Source organism: Mus musculus, chromosome 2 (assembly GCF_000001635.26).
Source record: "Mus musculus strain C57BL/6J chromosome 2, GRCm38.p6 C57BL/6J".
NCBI lineage: Eukaryota > Metazoa > Chordata > Mammalia > Rodentia > Muridae > Mus > Mus musculus.
This window is the reverse complement of record NC_000068.7, coordinates 140043316-140056238: the sequence shown is the minus strand read 5'-3', so window position 1 is coordinate 140056238 and position 12923 is coordinate 140043316. Positions and strand designations below refer to the sequence as shown.

The 12923-nt window shown below is 39.9% G+C and overlaps 1 protein-coding gene across 26 annotated transcripts in view; it reads left to right on the top strand.

Moving 5' to 3' along the window:
• Tasp1 (taspase, threonine aspartase 1) overlaps nt 1-12923 on the top strand; it is a 233369-nt gene that overhangs the window by 10609 nt on the left and 209837 nt on the right. For all 26 annotated transcript variants that reach the window (NR_110352.1, NR_110351.1, NR_110350.1 and 23 more), the window contains exon 3: nt 7930-7997. Coding sequence is in view for 13 of the 26 variants with exons in the window: in NM_001159641.2 (NP_001153113.1) it covers nt 7930-7997 (68 nt within the window). In the remaining 13 variants the exon portion in view is untranslated. The remainder of the gene's footprint in view (nt 1-7929; nt 7998-12923) is intronic.

Genomic DNA, 12923 nt, shown 5'->3' with positions numbered 1-12923 from the left:
GCCGAGCTAGTCTACTTTTCTCTTTAGCTCCTCCAAACCCAGGAGGGCTCCTTAACTCTCTTTTCTAGAGTCCTTTTTTTTTTCCCTGTAACCTGTCAGCTGCTTCTTGGTTGTTTCTGCAAGCCAAAGAGAAAATTCCTATCTCTTACCTGAAGTTTCTTCCATGACAGCTTTTCATGACAAAAGTCTTTAGCTCCTTCCCTTCACCCTTGGCAGGCTAAACTAGGTCACTGTCATGGTGGGGGTGGGAGTGGGAGTGGCTTCAAACCTAGTTAGTATCCCTCCCTCCCCCAACCATCTCATTTTGATGGTGGGGTAGCTCAAGGCTATCTAAGTGATGTTGCTTGGGATCATAGAACAAAGACCTGAAGACCTCTCCCAAGCAACTTACCTTAAAATAGGCAGGAACATTTTATTCTTTAGCATTTTTTTAGACTTATTTATTTATTTTATGTATATGGGTACACTATTAGCTGTCTTCAGATACACCAGAAGAGGGTATTGGATCCCATTACAGATGGTTGTGAGCCACCATGTGGTTGTTGAGAATTGAACTCATGACCTATGGAAAAGCAGTCAGTGCTCTTAACAGCTGAGCCATCCCTCCAGACCCCTTTAGCATTCTTATCTATTGAGACTTTTAAGGACACATCTAATTGCCTCTGATATCCATTTAAGTTTTTATATTTTGCTAACAATTAACTAGGTTTTCTTTGTATAATAATCAAATATATCTGTATCTCTGTCTAGGCATGAGCACCATAGCACATTCATGGAAGTTAGAGAATAACTTATGGGGGTCAGGTTTCTCTGCCATGTGTGTTATGGGGATTGAACTCAGGTCATAAGTCTTAGTGGCAAGTACCCTTACCCACTGAGCCATCTTGACAGCTCATAGTTCAGCTTGGTAAGACTGTTTTAGTTTCTCTTTGTTTTCTACAGATTCAGTGATTCTTTATCATATGAACCAACAATTTAAAGATTAATGGGAGAAAAATTAACAAATTCATTAACTTGCATATGTATACTATCTTTTGAGACTCAAAGAAAGGGCCAGATGGTTGACATCTTTTGAGCTATAGAAAGAGCAGTTTGAGATACCTGTCAGGGAGGTGGTGACAGGTTATGAGAGGAGAAAAAGAAGATATAAATTGTGAACAGATGTTGTCTTATAAAGAGATGTCAGGTTACACTCATCAGCAGTCTGTCATCCTGTGGCAGTCTTTTGACAGGGATAATTTGATAGGATCGTTATTAGATGTAAAGAAGCCGGATAAGGGGTCTCCTGAGGAATCCTGCTTATATAGTGATATAGTTGTCTTATATAGTACAGATCTCCTTCCTAGTCCTCTGTCTGCAGTCCTCCTGAATACCATCTTATAGTATGCTAAAGAAGTATATTTTGGTAATGGTGAAATGGCTTAGTGGGTAAAGGTACTTGTCACCAAGCTGGAAACCTGAGTTTGATTCTTGGAATCCACATGGTGGGAGAGCTGATTCCTTCAAGTTATCTCCTGATAACTTGATACCACTACACATGTGTGCTTCTGTGTGTGCTTGCATGAACATATCTACTCATATACAAAATAAATAATGGATGTAAAAATAATTAAAAGAATTGTATTTTGAGGTAGATCATTTTGCCAACCTGTATTTTCCCAGTATTATAAGTGAAGAACCTGAGGACCAGAGACTGAGTAGCTTAAATAACTCCTGTTGGGCTGCTGAGCTGGGCAGATAAACCCTTAATTGACCCTAAGTTTTTGGTACTGTCTCATCCTAGGGTCTGTCTACTTAAGAGGACCACAAGGACACATAGATTAAAGCTTTACCTCCTGGATCCACCATTTCTGAGGAGGCATGGCTTTGAGGACAGGCCTATACTTTTGGGCAGAATTCATTTTTTTTCATTGTAAACTCCGTGACATCTGCAGAGAAAAGATAGCAAGTCTCCTCTTAGCTTTACCCAGAGAAGACTTATTTCTCATATCTTGTCTGGTCATTAACCTTTGGCTATTTTTAGACTGGACAACTTTCAAGTCCCATGGAACCTATTCCAGAGGGATTGTCAGACACAAAATACAGGAAGTTTAATTTTTCTGTCTGTCTCTTTCAATCCCCCCCGGCCCCCATCTGTCATACCCTGTTTTTCTCCTGGGATTTGCTACAGAGCCTTTTGTACACTAGGTGATTGTCTGGTCACAGAGGTATATCATCAGTCTTTGCCTTTTTATTTAATTGTTAGAAATTATTCGTTATCATTGTGTGTGCATATAATGTGTGTGGGTGCCTGTGCTGTGGTGTGTGTGTAGGGGTCAGAGGCCAGCACTGTGGAGATGGGTCTCTCCTTCCATCTTTCCATGGGTTCTGGGGGTCAAACTCAGCTTGCCGGGCTTGCCACAGGTACTTCACCAGCTGAACCATCTAGCTCTCCCTTGCCCCCATTATTTTTATTTAAGACATAGTTTTACTCTATCCTAGGCTGGCCTAGAACTCAGTTTTTGTAGTCTAAGTTGGCCTAGAACTCAGTCCTCCAGCTTAGCTTTTTAGTGCTGATACTGCAGACACGAGCCACCATATATAGATCTGTAGCTTAGCCTCAAGATTGAATCTTGTTACGTACCACGGGCTTATCTCATAGTTTTGAATCTCCTGCCTTGGCATGGGCTACTAAACTGGCTAATTCCCTTTTCTTTTTGTCTATTCTGTTTTCCCACCCCATCCCCCCTCCTCATTCCCTTTCCATGTAGGTACTTTTACAAAGAGAGACAGGGGGCTGGAGAGATTGCTCGGTGGTTAAGAGCTCTTGCTGCTCTCAGTGGACCTGAGTTCAGTTCTAGCAATCACATCAGGCAGCTCATGGCACTCATGGGCGCCTCCATACACATGTGTGCGTACACACACAGATAGAGATTCTTAAAAGGGAACAAAAAGGATTCATGAGGCAAATTATGGGAATTACTCAGTTAAAATAGACCCAGGACTAATTCCTGTTTTTGGATCTCTGGTTCAGTATCATTTCTACAGCACTGTTGTCAGTTGTGGCTGAAGTACTAGTGAGTGAACAACTGACTTTAAAGTCACTGGGAAAAGTGTAAGAAACACCTGAAACTTGGACAGGCATTAACTGCATTAGATTGCTTGGAAAACTTTTTTTGGACTGTCATGAATCTGTTCTTCTTTGAGGCACATACTTGAAGATAATGTCCCCCAGCTAAAGGCTTTGGTAGAGGCCAGAAAGAATAGGGCACAGTCTGGGGTATGACAGAAAATTGTGTGATCAAGGACAACCTCTGCTTCTTTCTTTCAAATATTAGTCACGCCTGCCCCTGCTTAGTCAGCCAACATTGGTTAAGTTCAGGGTGGCAGGGTCAAAGATTATTAGGAACTCAGATAGATTGTTGATTACAAAGAAGTATCTTTTCACATATTTACAAGGACAAATATGTTTTTCACATAATTTACAACTGTTTTGTCCAGCATTAGTCTTATTTAGTATTTAATTATTTGATTAGAGAGTTTTGCTTTCACCTAGCTATTCTCAACATTGGCTAACCTGATACTGATAATAATAAAAGAGTTATCTGTGTACGGGGCACATGCCATCTCAGCCTTCGGAAGCTGTGGCAGGAGGAATACCGTGAGTTTGAGACCAGCCTGGGTACCAACTGGAGCCACCCTGAAAATTCCAAGCCAACCAAACAACTAACCAACCAGCCAGCCAAAGGGAGAAAAAGCCAAAAGTAGCCACTTTTAAATTTTGGATAGAATATTTATTTTATATTTAAATATATGCATGTGAGTACAGGTGCCTAGAGGGGCCAGAAGAGGGTCTTAGGTCCTCCGGAGCAGGAGTTACAGGGGGATAGAATGCACCTAAGTAAGTGTGCGAGCTCGGAACTGAGCTGGGCTCTTTTGCACGAGTGGTACATGCTCTCAACCACAGCCATCTTTCAGCCCTAACCTTTGTTTAGTCTTAAAATAGAAAAGCAGAAAATTATGTCTACATAGTTAATGTCATTGTCACTTGCAATAATTCACACAGTGCAAACCTAATAGTGCAGTGTACTATTGCATGGGAGTGCCCAGCACGCTGAGCCTGGCTTTCCTTTGTCAAATAGAACCGAGCAAGCATTAACCAGAAGCTAAAGATCATTTGGGGCCATGCTGAGCCCCAGTTTTCTTTATTTTACTCAGAAGAATCTACATGCTAAGCTTATTTGGCAGTAATATCTCATGACTTAGGAAATATTGCTGAGAGATTGGGGCCCCAGAGGTGGAACACAGCAGTCTTAGGATCACATGCTCCACCCCATAGTGCTGCATCTATTAATGTAGACTACAGCATCTCTGATATTCTGATAACACCTGCTTGATTTTCTTGTTAACTTTTAAACGATTCTTTGAAAAAGTTTCTATATTCTCTGAAAGTTGATCTTATCTCCTGCAGTCCTTCCCTCTACCAGTGCTAAGAGCTCAGTGCTGCCAGTATATCTCCTTCTAGCTTCCTGTCTCTTTTCTTTTTAAATAACTGGTTCCAATTAATGTTGCCCACATATTCAAGGGTGTAGGGTCATTTACTGGGGCTGGGATAACCTTTGAGTAGCCATCACCCTTAGGAAAAATGACTCTAATTTTTCACCATCCTTCAGGAGCCGCTCTCACCTCCATGCTGGAGTTGTTTGTTTGTTTTAGATGGTTTGATCCTGTGTAGGTCTTGTGTAACCATAGCTGCTGTGAGTTTGTGTGTGCAATGTCCATGTCAAGTCTAGGGGACAGCATTTTACAGCATCTCTCCCATCCTCAGGCCCTTATTCTCTCTGCTCTTGCTTTGATGTCCTCTGAGCCTTGCAGGGGTCTGGGAGTGGTAGTTAATAACTTTGTCCCATTTGTGTCTGAGCACTCATACTGACTGCTTATTCTCTTGTTACTTATTCTCTGCACTTTGGAAATTTGAGTCTGGGTCTGCAGTAACCATTACTCTCTTCAGTAAGAGAATTCTCTGACCCAGTTGAGAATAGCACACATTATGGATACATGGTTAGAGTGCAGTTTGACAAAATGGCCATTTAGTAAAGCAGCACAGGTAGGTTCTCTTGTAGGGCTTATGACCTCATTAGTTAAGGATTCTGATTGCAATAGTACCTCTCTTGTGTGTGTAGCAGATCTCAGATCTAATCAAGAGAGCAGTCTTTCCACAGCTGCACCAGTGGGTACATTGTCCCCAGCAGGTTTGTAGTCTAGCATTCAGGGTTCAGGACATTACTGATGTCTCTTCTCCTCTAGCACTTTTTAGTATCATGAAAGCTAGCTGGTAGGGAAAGAGTTTCCTGATGAATTCAAGATTGATTTTTATGTCCCAGAACTGAGGTGTGAGGTATCTTCAGCAATTAGGTATTACCAGCTAGTTACGGTGGGCGTGCTTCTGGGGCCATCTGGCCAGTAACTCATTGGGGGGTAACTTGTGTATGATACAGCTATTTCATTTAATAACTCATCTTTTGAGAGTAGCCTTACTCACTCATGTTGGCGGGGGGGACTGTCATTCAAACTTGTTTTTTAAAGAAAAAATTAAATGTATTTTAATTAGCTTACAAAATGATGGGGTTTCATGATGCTTCTTCATGCATTCTTACTTTTGGTTAACCTACCCCCTGCACTCCCATCCCCTCTTCAACCTTTAGCTCCTGTTCTCCCCCTCCCTTTTTCATATCTTGTGTTCTCTTGGGGTATCAGTATTTGAGTTGTAAGATCATAGATTCCTGTGCAGCTTCTTCATGTGCTCTTCATTTTTATTAGCTCTTCTCATGCCTCCTTGTTTTCCTGCCCACTTTACCCCACTATCTGCTTGACACTGCTCTGCACTCAGTATTCTACCTTTGAATTTTCATTTCACCTGTATTTTGATATCCCTTCTCCCTGAGTGACTTCTCCAGGGTAAAGACACAAAGTAAAAGATTTGGAGCCATGTATGAGAGAGAACATACAATATTTGTCTTTTTGAGCCCGGTGACCTCCCTCAGATTAATTTTTCCAGTTCCATCCATTTGCCTGAAAATTTCATGATTTTATTCTTATTTACAGCTAGGTAATATTCCATCGTACCACATTTTATTATCCACTTGCCAGCTGTTTGGTATCTAGGTTGATTCCATTTCCTATGAATAGAGTGTCAGTGAATATGGATATGCAAGTGTGTCTGTAATAAGATATAATGCATGTCTTATAATACATATAAAGTCCTTTGGGTATGTGTATCTAGAAATGGTTTAGTTGGGTCATATGGTTCTGTTTTCTAATCCTTGATTTTTATTTTTCCTCTGTTTTTAGAGAACTTTGGTTTTAGAGAACTATGAAGACACGTTTGAGAAAGACTGATAGAGGCTGTGTGAACTTTTAGCTTTCTCTCATGAAACAGAATTACTTCTTGGGACTGAGGGTTGCTTAGCATTGTTTCTGTTGTTCCAGCTCCCTGTGATACTCTTTGTGGGTCAGTTTTTTCTTAGCCTTGAGGAAAGTTGTGTTATGGTTCTGCTAGACCCACAGGAGAGTTGTGAGGTTTGGACATAGAACTTAACCTTTCTTTGCTTTGACCTCCGTGGAGTCTATGGAGGAGGAGAGTCAAACCAAAGAAATTTAATAAGAATCCTGGTCTTCAAGCGTTTAACCTTCTTGTTTCTCCTCTTCCTTCTCTCGCTCCCCTTCCTCCTTCTACTCCCACCCCCTTAGCTGAGCCCTGTTAATTAAAAATAAGCGGCTTGAGAGAGGGCTCATTAAGAGCACTGGAATAGAGCTCTATTCCCAGAACCTACATTGTGGATAACTCCAGTTTAAAGGGATCCAGTGCTCTTTTCTGGCCTCTAAGGACACAGCATGTAAGTGGTAGACAGACATTAATGCAAGCAAAACACTTACATACATAAAATAAAAATGCATACATTTAAAAAACAATCAGAAAGCTCTTGCTCTTAAAGAGGACCCAAGTTCAAATCCCAGCGTTGTTGTTGGGCTGCTCGCAGTCACATGGAATTCTAGCTCCAGGGATTGGGATACTTTCTTCTGTTTTTCCTGGCACCTGCATGAATGTGCACACATGGGCAGACACACAGACACGACATCAAAAGTAATAAAAATAATTGTTTAAAATTTATTTATTAACTCACCTGATGTGGGTCCCAGAAACTGAACTGGGTATCCCTGGAAGAGCAGCAGGTGCTCTTAACCACTGAGCCATCTCTAGTTCTAAGAATAATTTTCTTAAGGAAACTAGTTTATTTGGAGCCAAACTGTTAAGTAACTTTCTGGGTATTTGTTTAAAAGACAACATCAGGATTTTTAGAGTCATGAATTCCTGAGAACTTTAGATTCAGTAATTTCCTGAATGGTGGGGCTTTTAAAAGATGAGTAGCGAGGGTCTGTAAGGTTCTTTGTTCCTGGTCTCACCTGCATTATCAACTCCATACCAGAGGAGCTCCTGAACCTACTGGTTGTTTTTTGCTTTTATTTAAAAAGGTACATTTATTTATTTATTTGGTTATATATTTCATTTGTGTGTGGTGATGGTGGAGGGGCTGTGCCACAGGACATTTATGAAGATGAGTACACAGTTCTCTCTTACCACATATGTCTCTGAATTAGAATTTAGTGTAAGTTCTCTGGCTTGCTGCAGGCATCTCTCTGGTACGGGTAGAGGTCTTGCAAGGGGACGTGGAGTGATCCTGTGAAGGCTCTTTGGGAGTAGGGGCTTTTTTTAGGAGCTCTGACAGGACACCTTTTAAATAGGGAGAAAAGCATGCTGTCAAGTGTTAGCATTGAGAATCCAGACAGCTAAGGCACTAGGATTGTGTCTGAGTAGACTGCTCTTCTCATCTGCAGGGTCTCTGGGAGTTGAGCAGTAACTAACTGTTGGTTTTTGTTTTCCTGTTGTAGGTGCAGGCTATCATTCTGAATCCAAAGCCAAGGAATATAAACATGTATGCAAACGAGCTTGTCAGAAGGTAAGAGCAGAGTGAGCGTAATGCTTGGGATTGCACGCACGAAACTGTACCTTGAGAGTCCAACTTTTAGATTTCATTCCTAGTGAGGTCGGGCAGGGTTCCAAAGTTATTTTACTCATATTTGTTGGGCCTCAGTCTTCTTTGGTCTGTGTTTTTTATTTGTTGAGTGATGTTTACCGTTTTTTGTAGTTATGGGTACATGTAGCCTTTTAACATTTAATGTCCTATGCCGGGCAGTGGTGTCACATGCCTATAATCCCAGCACTTGGTAGGCAGAGGCATGCAGATTTCTGAGGTAGAGGCCAGCCTGGTCTATAGAGTGAGTTCCAGGACAGCCAGGGCTACACAGAGAAACCCTGTCTCAGAAAAACCAAAACCAAAACAAAACAGTTTTTTTCCCCTTTTTGAGTCTTTTGAGGCAGGGTTTCTCTTTGAAGCCCTTGCCTGGATCTCATCTGCCTTTGCCTCCCTGTGAAAAAAATACTCAATGTGTTTTCTGATGGGAAATCACTTAAAAAAGACGAAGGAAGGAAGGAAGGAAGGAAGGAAGGAAGGAAGGAAGGAAGGAAGGAAGGAAGGAAGAAAACAAAAGAGCGAGGTTTTTTCAGATGATCTTGAACCCTGTCCTGCTTTTGAGCATGGGTGTAGCAAATGCCTGTCTTCCTAGTGTCCTGAGCTCCACTCTTCTGCTCACTGGAGCATTCTGCATCTTTGACTTCTGAGGTTTGATACAGTGTTGACTAATTTGGGGACAGGAATGAACTCAGAGAAAACATTATTTGTTTTTTATTTTGATCTCTATTATATAGTCTTGTAGGCAAACTTTCCATCACTTTTTACACATACAGAATGTTAATGATATATGGGTATTTTTCCTTTTATTTCTATTTAAATGCCATTTATAAGAATGATACTTTATTGGGCTGGAGAGATGGCTCAGAGGTTAAGAGCACTGACTGCTCTTCCAAAGGTCCTGTGTTCAATTCCCAGCAACCACATGGTGGCTCCCAACCATCCATAATGAGATCTGACGCCCTCTTCTGGAGTGTCTGAAGACAGCTACAGTGTACTCACTGTAAATAAATCTTTAAAAATAAGTAAATAAATCTTTAAATAAAAAAGAATGATACTTTACCAGATATGAGCTTTTTCTAATTAGTGGATTACTACGAATTGAGAGTATTTTGTTATAGGGATTTTATATATTACACACACACACACACACACACACACACACACACAGAGAGAGAGGGGGGCATCCTCAAATATTTCCTTATGTTTTTCAAGTATGAAATCTTTTCATTATCTGGAAAGAAATGTTTATTTTTCTATAGCTTTTGTCCTATAAGTTTAATCTATTTTGAATCATAATTGTCTCCAATTTATGTAATGAGTTACTTTCTTTTTTATATTTATTAAGTTTATTACATGATGTGTATGAGTGTTTTGCCTACATTTATATGTATATACCACATGCATACTTGCTGCCCTGGGAAGTTAGAAGAAGGTATGAGAGTCCCAGGGACTGGACTTACAAATGGTTTTGAGGTGCCAAGTGGGTTCTGGGAACTGAACTTCTTGGATCCTCTGTAAGAGCAAGGCAATAAGTGATCTTAATCACTGAGACTCTCTAGCTTCATGGATTGCCTTTGTTTTTTTTCCTATCTTTTGAAGACAGGATCTCTCTACATAGTCCTGGCTGAGCTGGAACTCACTGTGGCACTATGTGGACTAGGCTGGCCTCGAGCTCACAGAGATCTGCCTGCCCTTGCCTCCATGTGCTGGGATTAAAGGCATGTGCCACCAATAGCTGGTGTGAATTACCTTCTTCAAATTTTAGTTATGTGTCTTTGTCTCCAAAGCCTTGGTTCAGTTCTCAGAACCTACATGTACGCTTAGAACTCTCTGTAACTCCAGTTCTGGGGGAATCTGACATCCTCTTCTGACTTCTGAGGGCACCAGCCCTATGTGGTACCCATCCAGACATGCCAGCAAAATAAGAACAACAGCAAAAAAGTTTAATTAGAAATACATTGTTAGTTTTTGGGATTTGCCTTTGTTAATTAAATTAGAGTTTTAGTAATTCATCAAAAAGCCAATTTTTCTTTTTTCTTTTTTCCCGTAAGTTTAGGCCCACGAAAGGTAAGTTTTACAAACTTTTAATTCTCTAGAATGTATTACAAAAGAGGATTCTGATATAAGAAGACATTACAGTATCAAGATTACTTTTGAAAATGAATATTTTTACCTGTGGATTCTACTTCTTTTTAATTTTTTTTTTCTTAAAGATTTATTTATTTATTATATGTAAGTACACTGTAGCTGTCTTCAGACACTCCAGAAGAGGGAGTCAGGTCTCATTACGGATGGTTGTGAGCCACCATATGGTTGCTGGGATTTGAACTCCGGACCTTCGGAAGAGCAGTCGGGTGATCTTACCCACTGAGCCATCTCATCAGCCCCCTTTTTAAATTAATATGCATCCTTCACCCCTCTTTTTGAAGCCCAGGTGGAACTTGAATTCGGAAGTCATGCTTTCTTCTTGCCTTAGCCTCACACCTGAGGTTAAAGTTACAGTTTTGAATTGAAGCTCTTTTAGTATCAAAAAACAAACAGAAATTAAAAAAAAATTTTATTTACTTATTTATTATATTATGTTATATTATAGTATATTATATTATATGTAAGTACACTGTAGCTGTCTTCAGACACTCCAGAAGAGAGCATCAGATTTCATTACGGGTGGTTGTGAGCCACCTTGTGGTTGCTGGGATTTGAACTCAGGATCTTTGGAAGAGCAGTTGGCGCTCTTAACCTCTGAGCCATCTCACCAGCCCCAAACAGAACTTTTTAAACCTATAAACACATTCCATAAACATATTCATAAACAGACTAGGAACTTCTCTGACCTTTATATGGTATGTAACTACAGAATATAACAGTTGCCTGTATGATTAGTTTTAAGCTGAAGCCAGTGTCAGGACAGAAAAAGGTTAACAAGTTGGTAAAATGGCAAAGGCCCTGGTTACAAGGGCTTGACTTGTTGGCCTGATAGGAGCAGGCTGCTGGGGACTTGCTGAAGCTCAGGACGAGTGAAAGATATGGGGGAGGATTTCATACGCTGGTGATTCTTAAACTTTTTGATATTTTAAACCTCTAAAAAAATGTTAAATTAACAAATTCCTTAATTTTTTTATTCCTGGTATCATTACTATAATTTACAGAGCAATTTGATATAATGAAAAGAAAAATCAAAGCTATAACAGATAAAAAACCCCTCAGGAATGTTATCTAGTTGACATCGTTGCATTAATCAGTAGTTGTATTTTTGTAAACTGTGGCTATGATAGTCCTTGAAAAGGAGGGTTTCCTGCTTGAGCTACAGGAACTTTTGTGACTGTGGATCATTGTTCCTTCTGTGGCAAATTTTTACAGCTCCTCTAATGCATTTGGAACAACTGTCTCAAAGTAACCTACAGCTTTCCTGACATCTTGTTCTCTGTCCTGCTAAGAACTGTAGCCTGTTTGTGTCTTATTTTAAAATCTTCTGATACCATAACCACCATTTCTACCATCAGATCCAAAGTTACCACCATAGGGGCTGCCTGAGCTTCTTCTATCAAAATTGTCCCCCTTCATGGGTTCATAGTTTGATTGCTACTGTCCATTATAATTTCTAAAGTCATTATAGTTTTTGTCATCATTATTATTATTTTCATTAAAATTTCCTCCTTCATTGTAACTATTATATATTAATAAAGATATTCCAATAAAATATTTCACAAATTTTAAAATATCCCATGGCTTTATATATTTGATTATAATTTTTTGAAGTTCCTTTTGTAATATCAAAGTAAATTATCTTTTTAAAGAATGAAGTCATAGAGCATAACCATAATTTTTAGAAGACAAAACCAATTTTCAATTTTTTAAAAAAAGCAGTTTAAATAATCCAGTGTTTCTAAGATCAATATCAAGTACTCATTTTGTTGTTACAAAGTTTGGTTGCCAGCAGAAGTTCTTGTATAGGAACACTTGAAGGTGCAGCTTTAATACCTCATTAAAGAAATATTGTTTAAATTTTTTTTAAGACTTGCTTGTTTATTTTATGTATACAAGTACACTGTAGTTGTACAGATGGTTGTGGGCCTTCCTGTGGTTTTTGGGAATTGAATTTTAGGACTTCTGCTTGCTCTGGTCAATCCTGCTCCCTCTGTTCAACTTTGCTCGCCCAGTCCCTGCTCGCTCTAGTCTAAAGATTTACTTATTATTATATATAAGTACACTGTAGCTGTCTTCAGAGGCTGCAGACGAGGGTGTCAGGACTCATTACGGTTGGTTGTGAGCCACCATGTGCTGGGATTTGAACTCAGGACCTTCAGAAGAGCAGTCATTGCTCTTACCCGCCAGCCCCATTGTTTTAAATCTTCTCTCTTATAAGTTGTTTTTAAGGTCAGGAACTTCAGAAAAATACCATACCAATTTAAAAGTATCTTTAGAGACCTTGGTTAGCTCATGCTATGTGTTGTTGTCCAGCATGGCTCCCACCCTGAGTTACCAGTTTTACGCTAACTTTTGTTAAGGATGTTACAGATTTTTCCAGCAGTGCTAGACTCCCAGTTGCAGGCGCAGGGCTCCAAGGACAGTTTATCAGTTTCTGTTGTCCCAATTCAGGCTGCTTTTTTCCCTAAAAATCCTTGAAATGAGTTAAAGCTAGGTCAAGGGGAAAATGGCCAGCAGGTGAAGTTTTAACCATTTTTCCTTTGAATATGAAACATAGAGCAATATCCAAGTAACTACACAAAATTACAAACACAAACTGACAGACATGGACAGATCCACATGCCAGGGACAATCAATAGAGTTGGGGAGAGTGAGAAGGGACCCAGATAGTCTGCCAAAGGGACCTGGGTATCCCATAGTAAA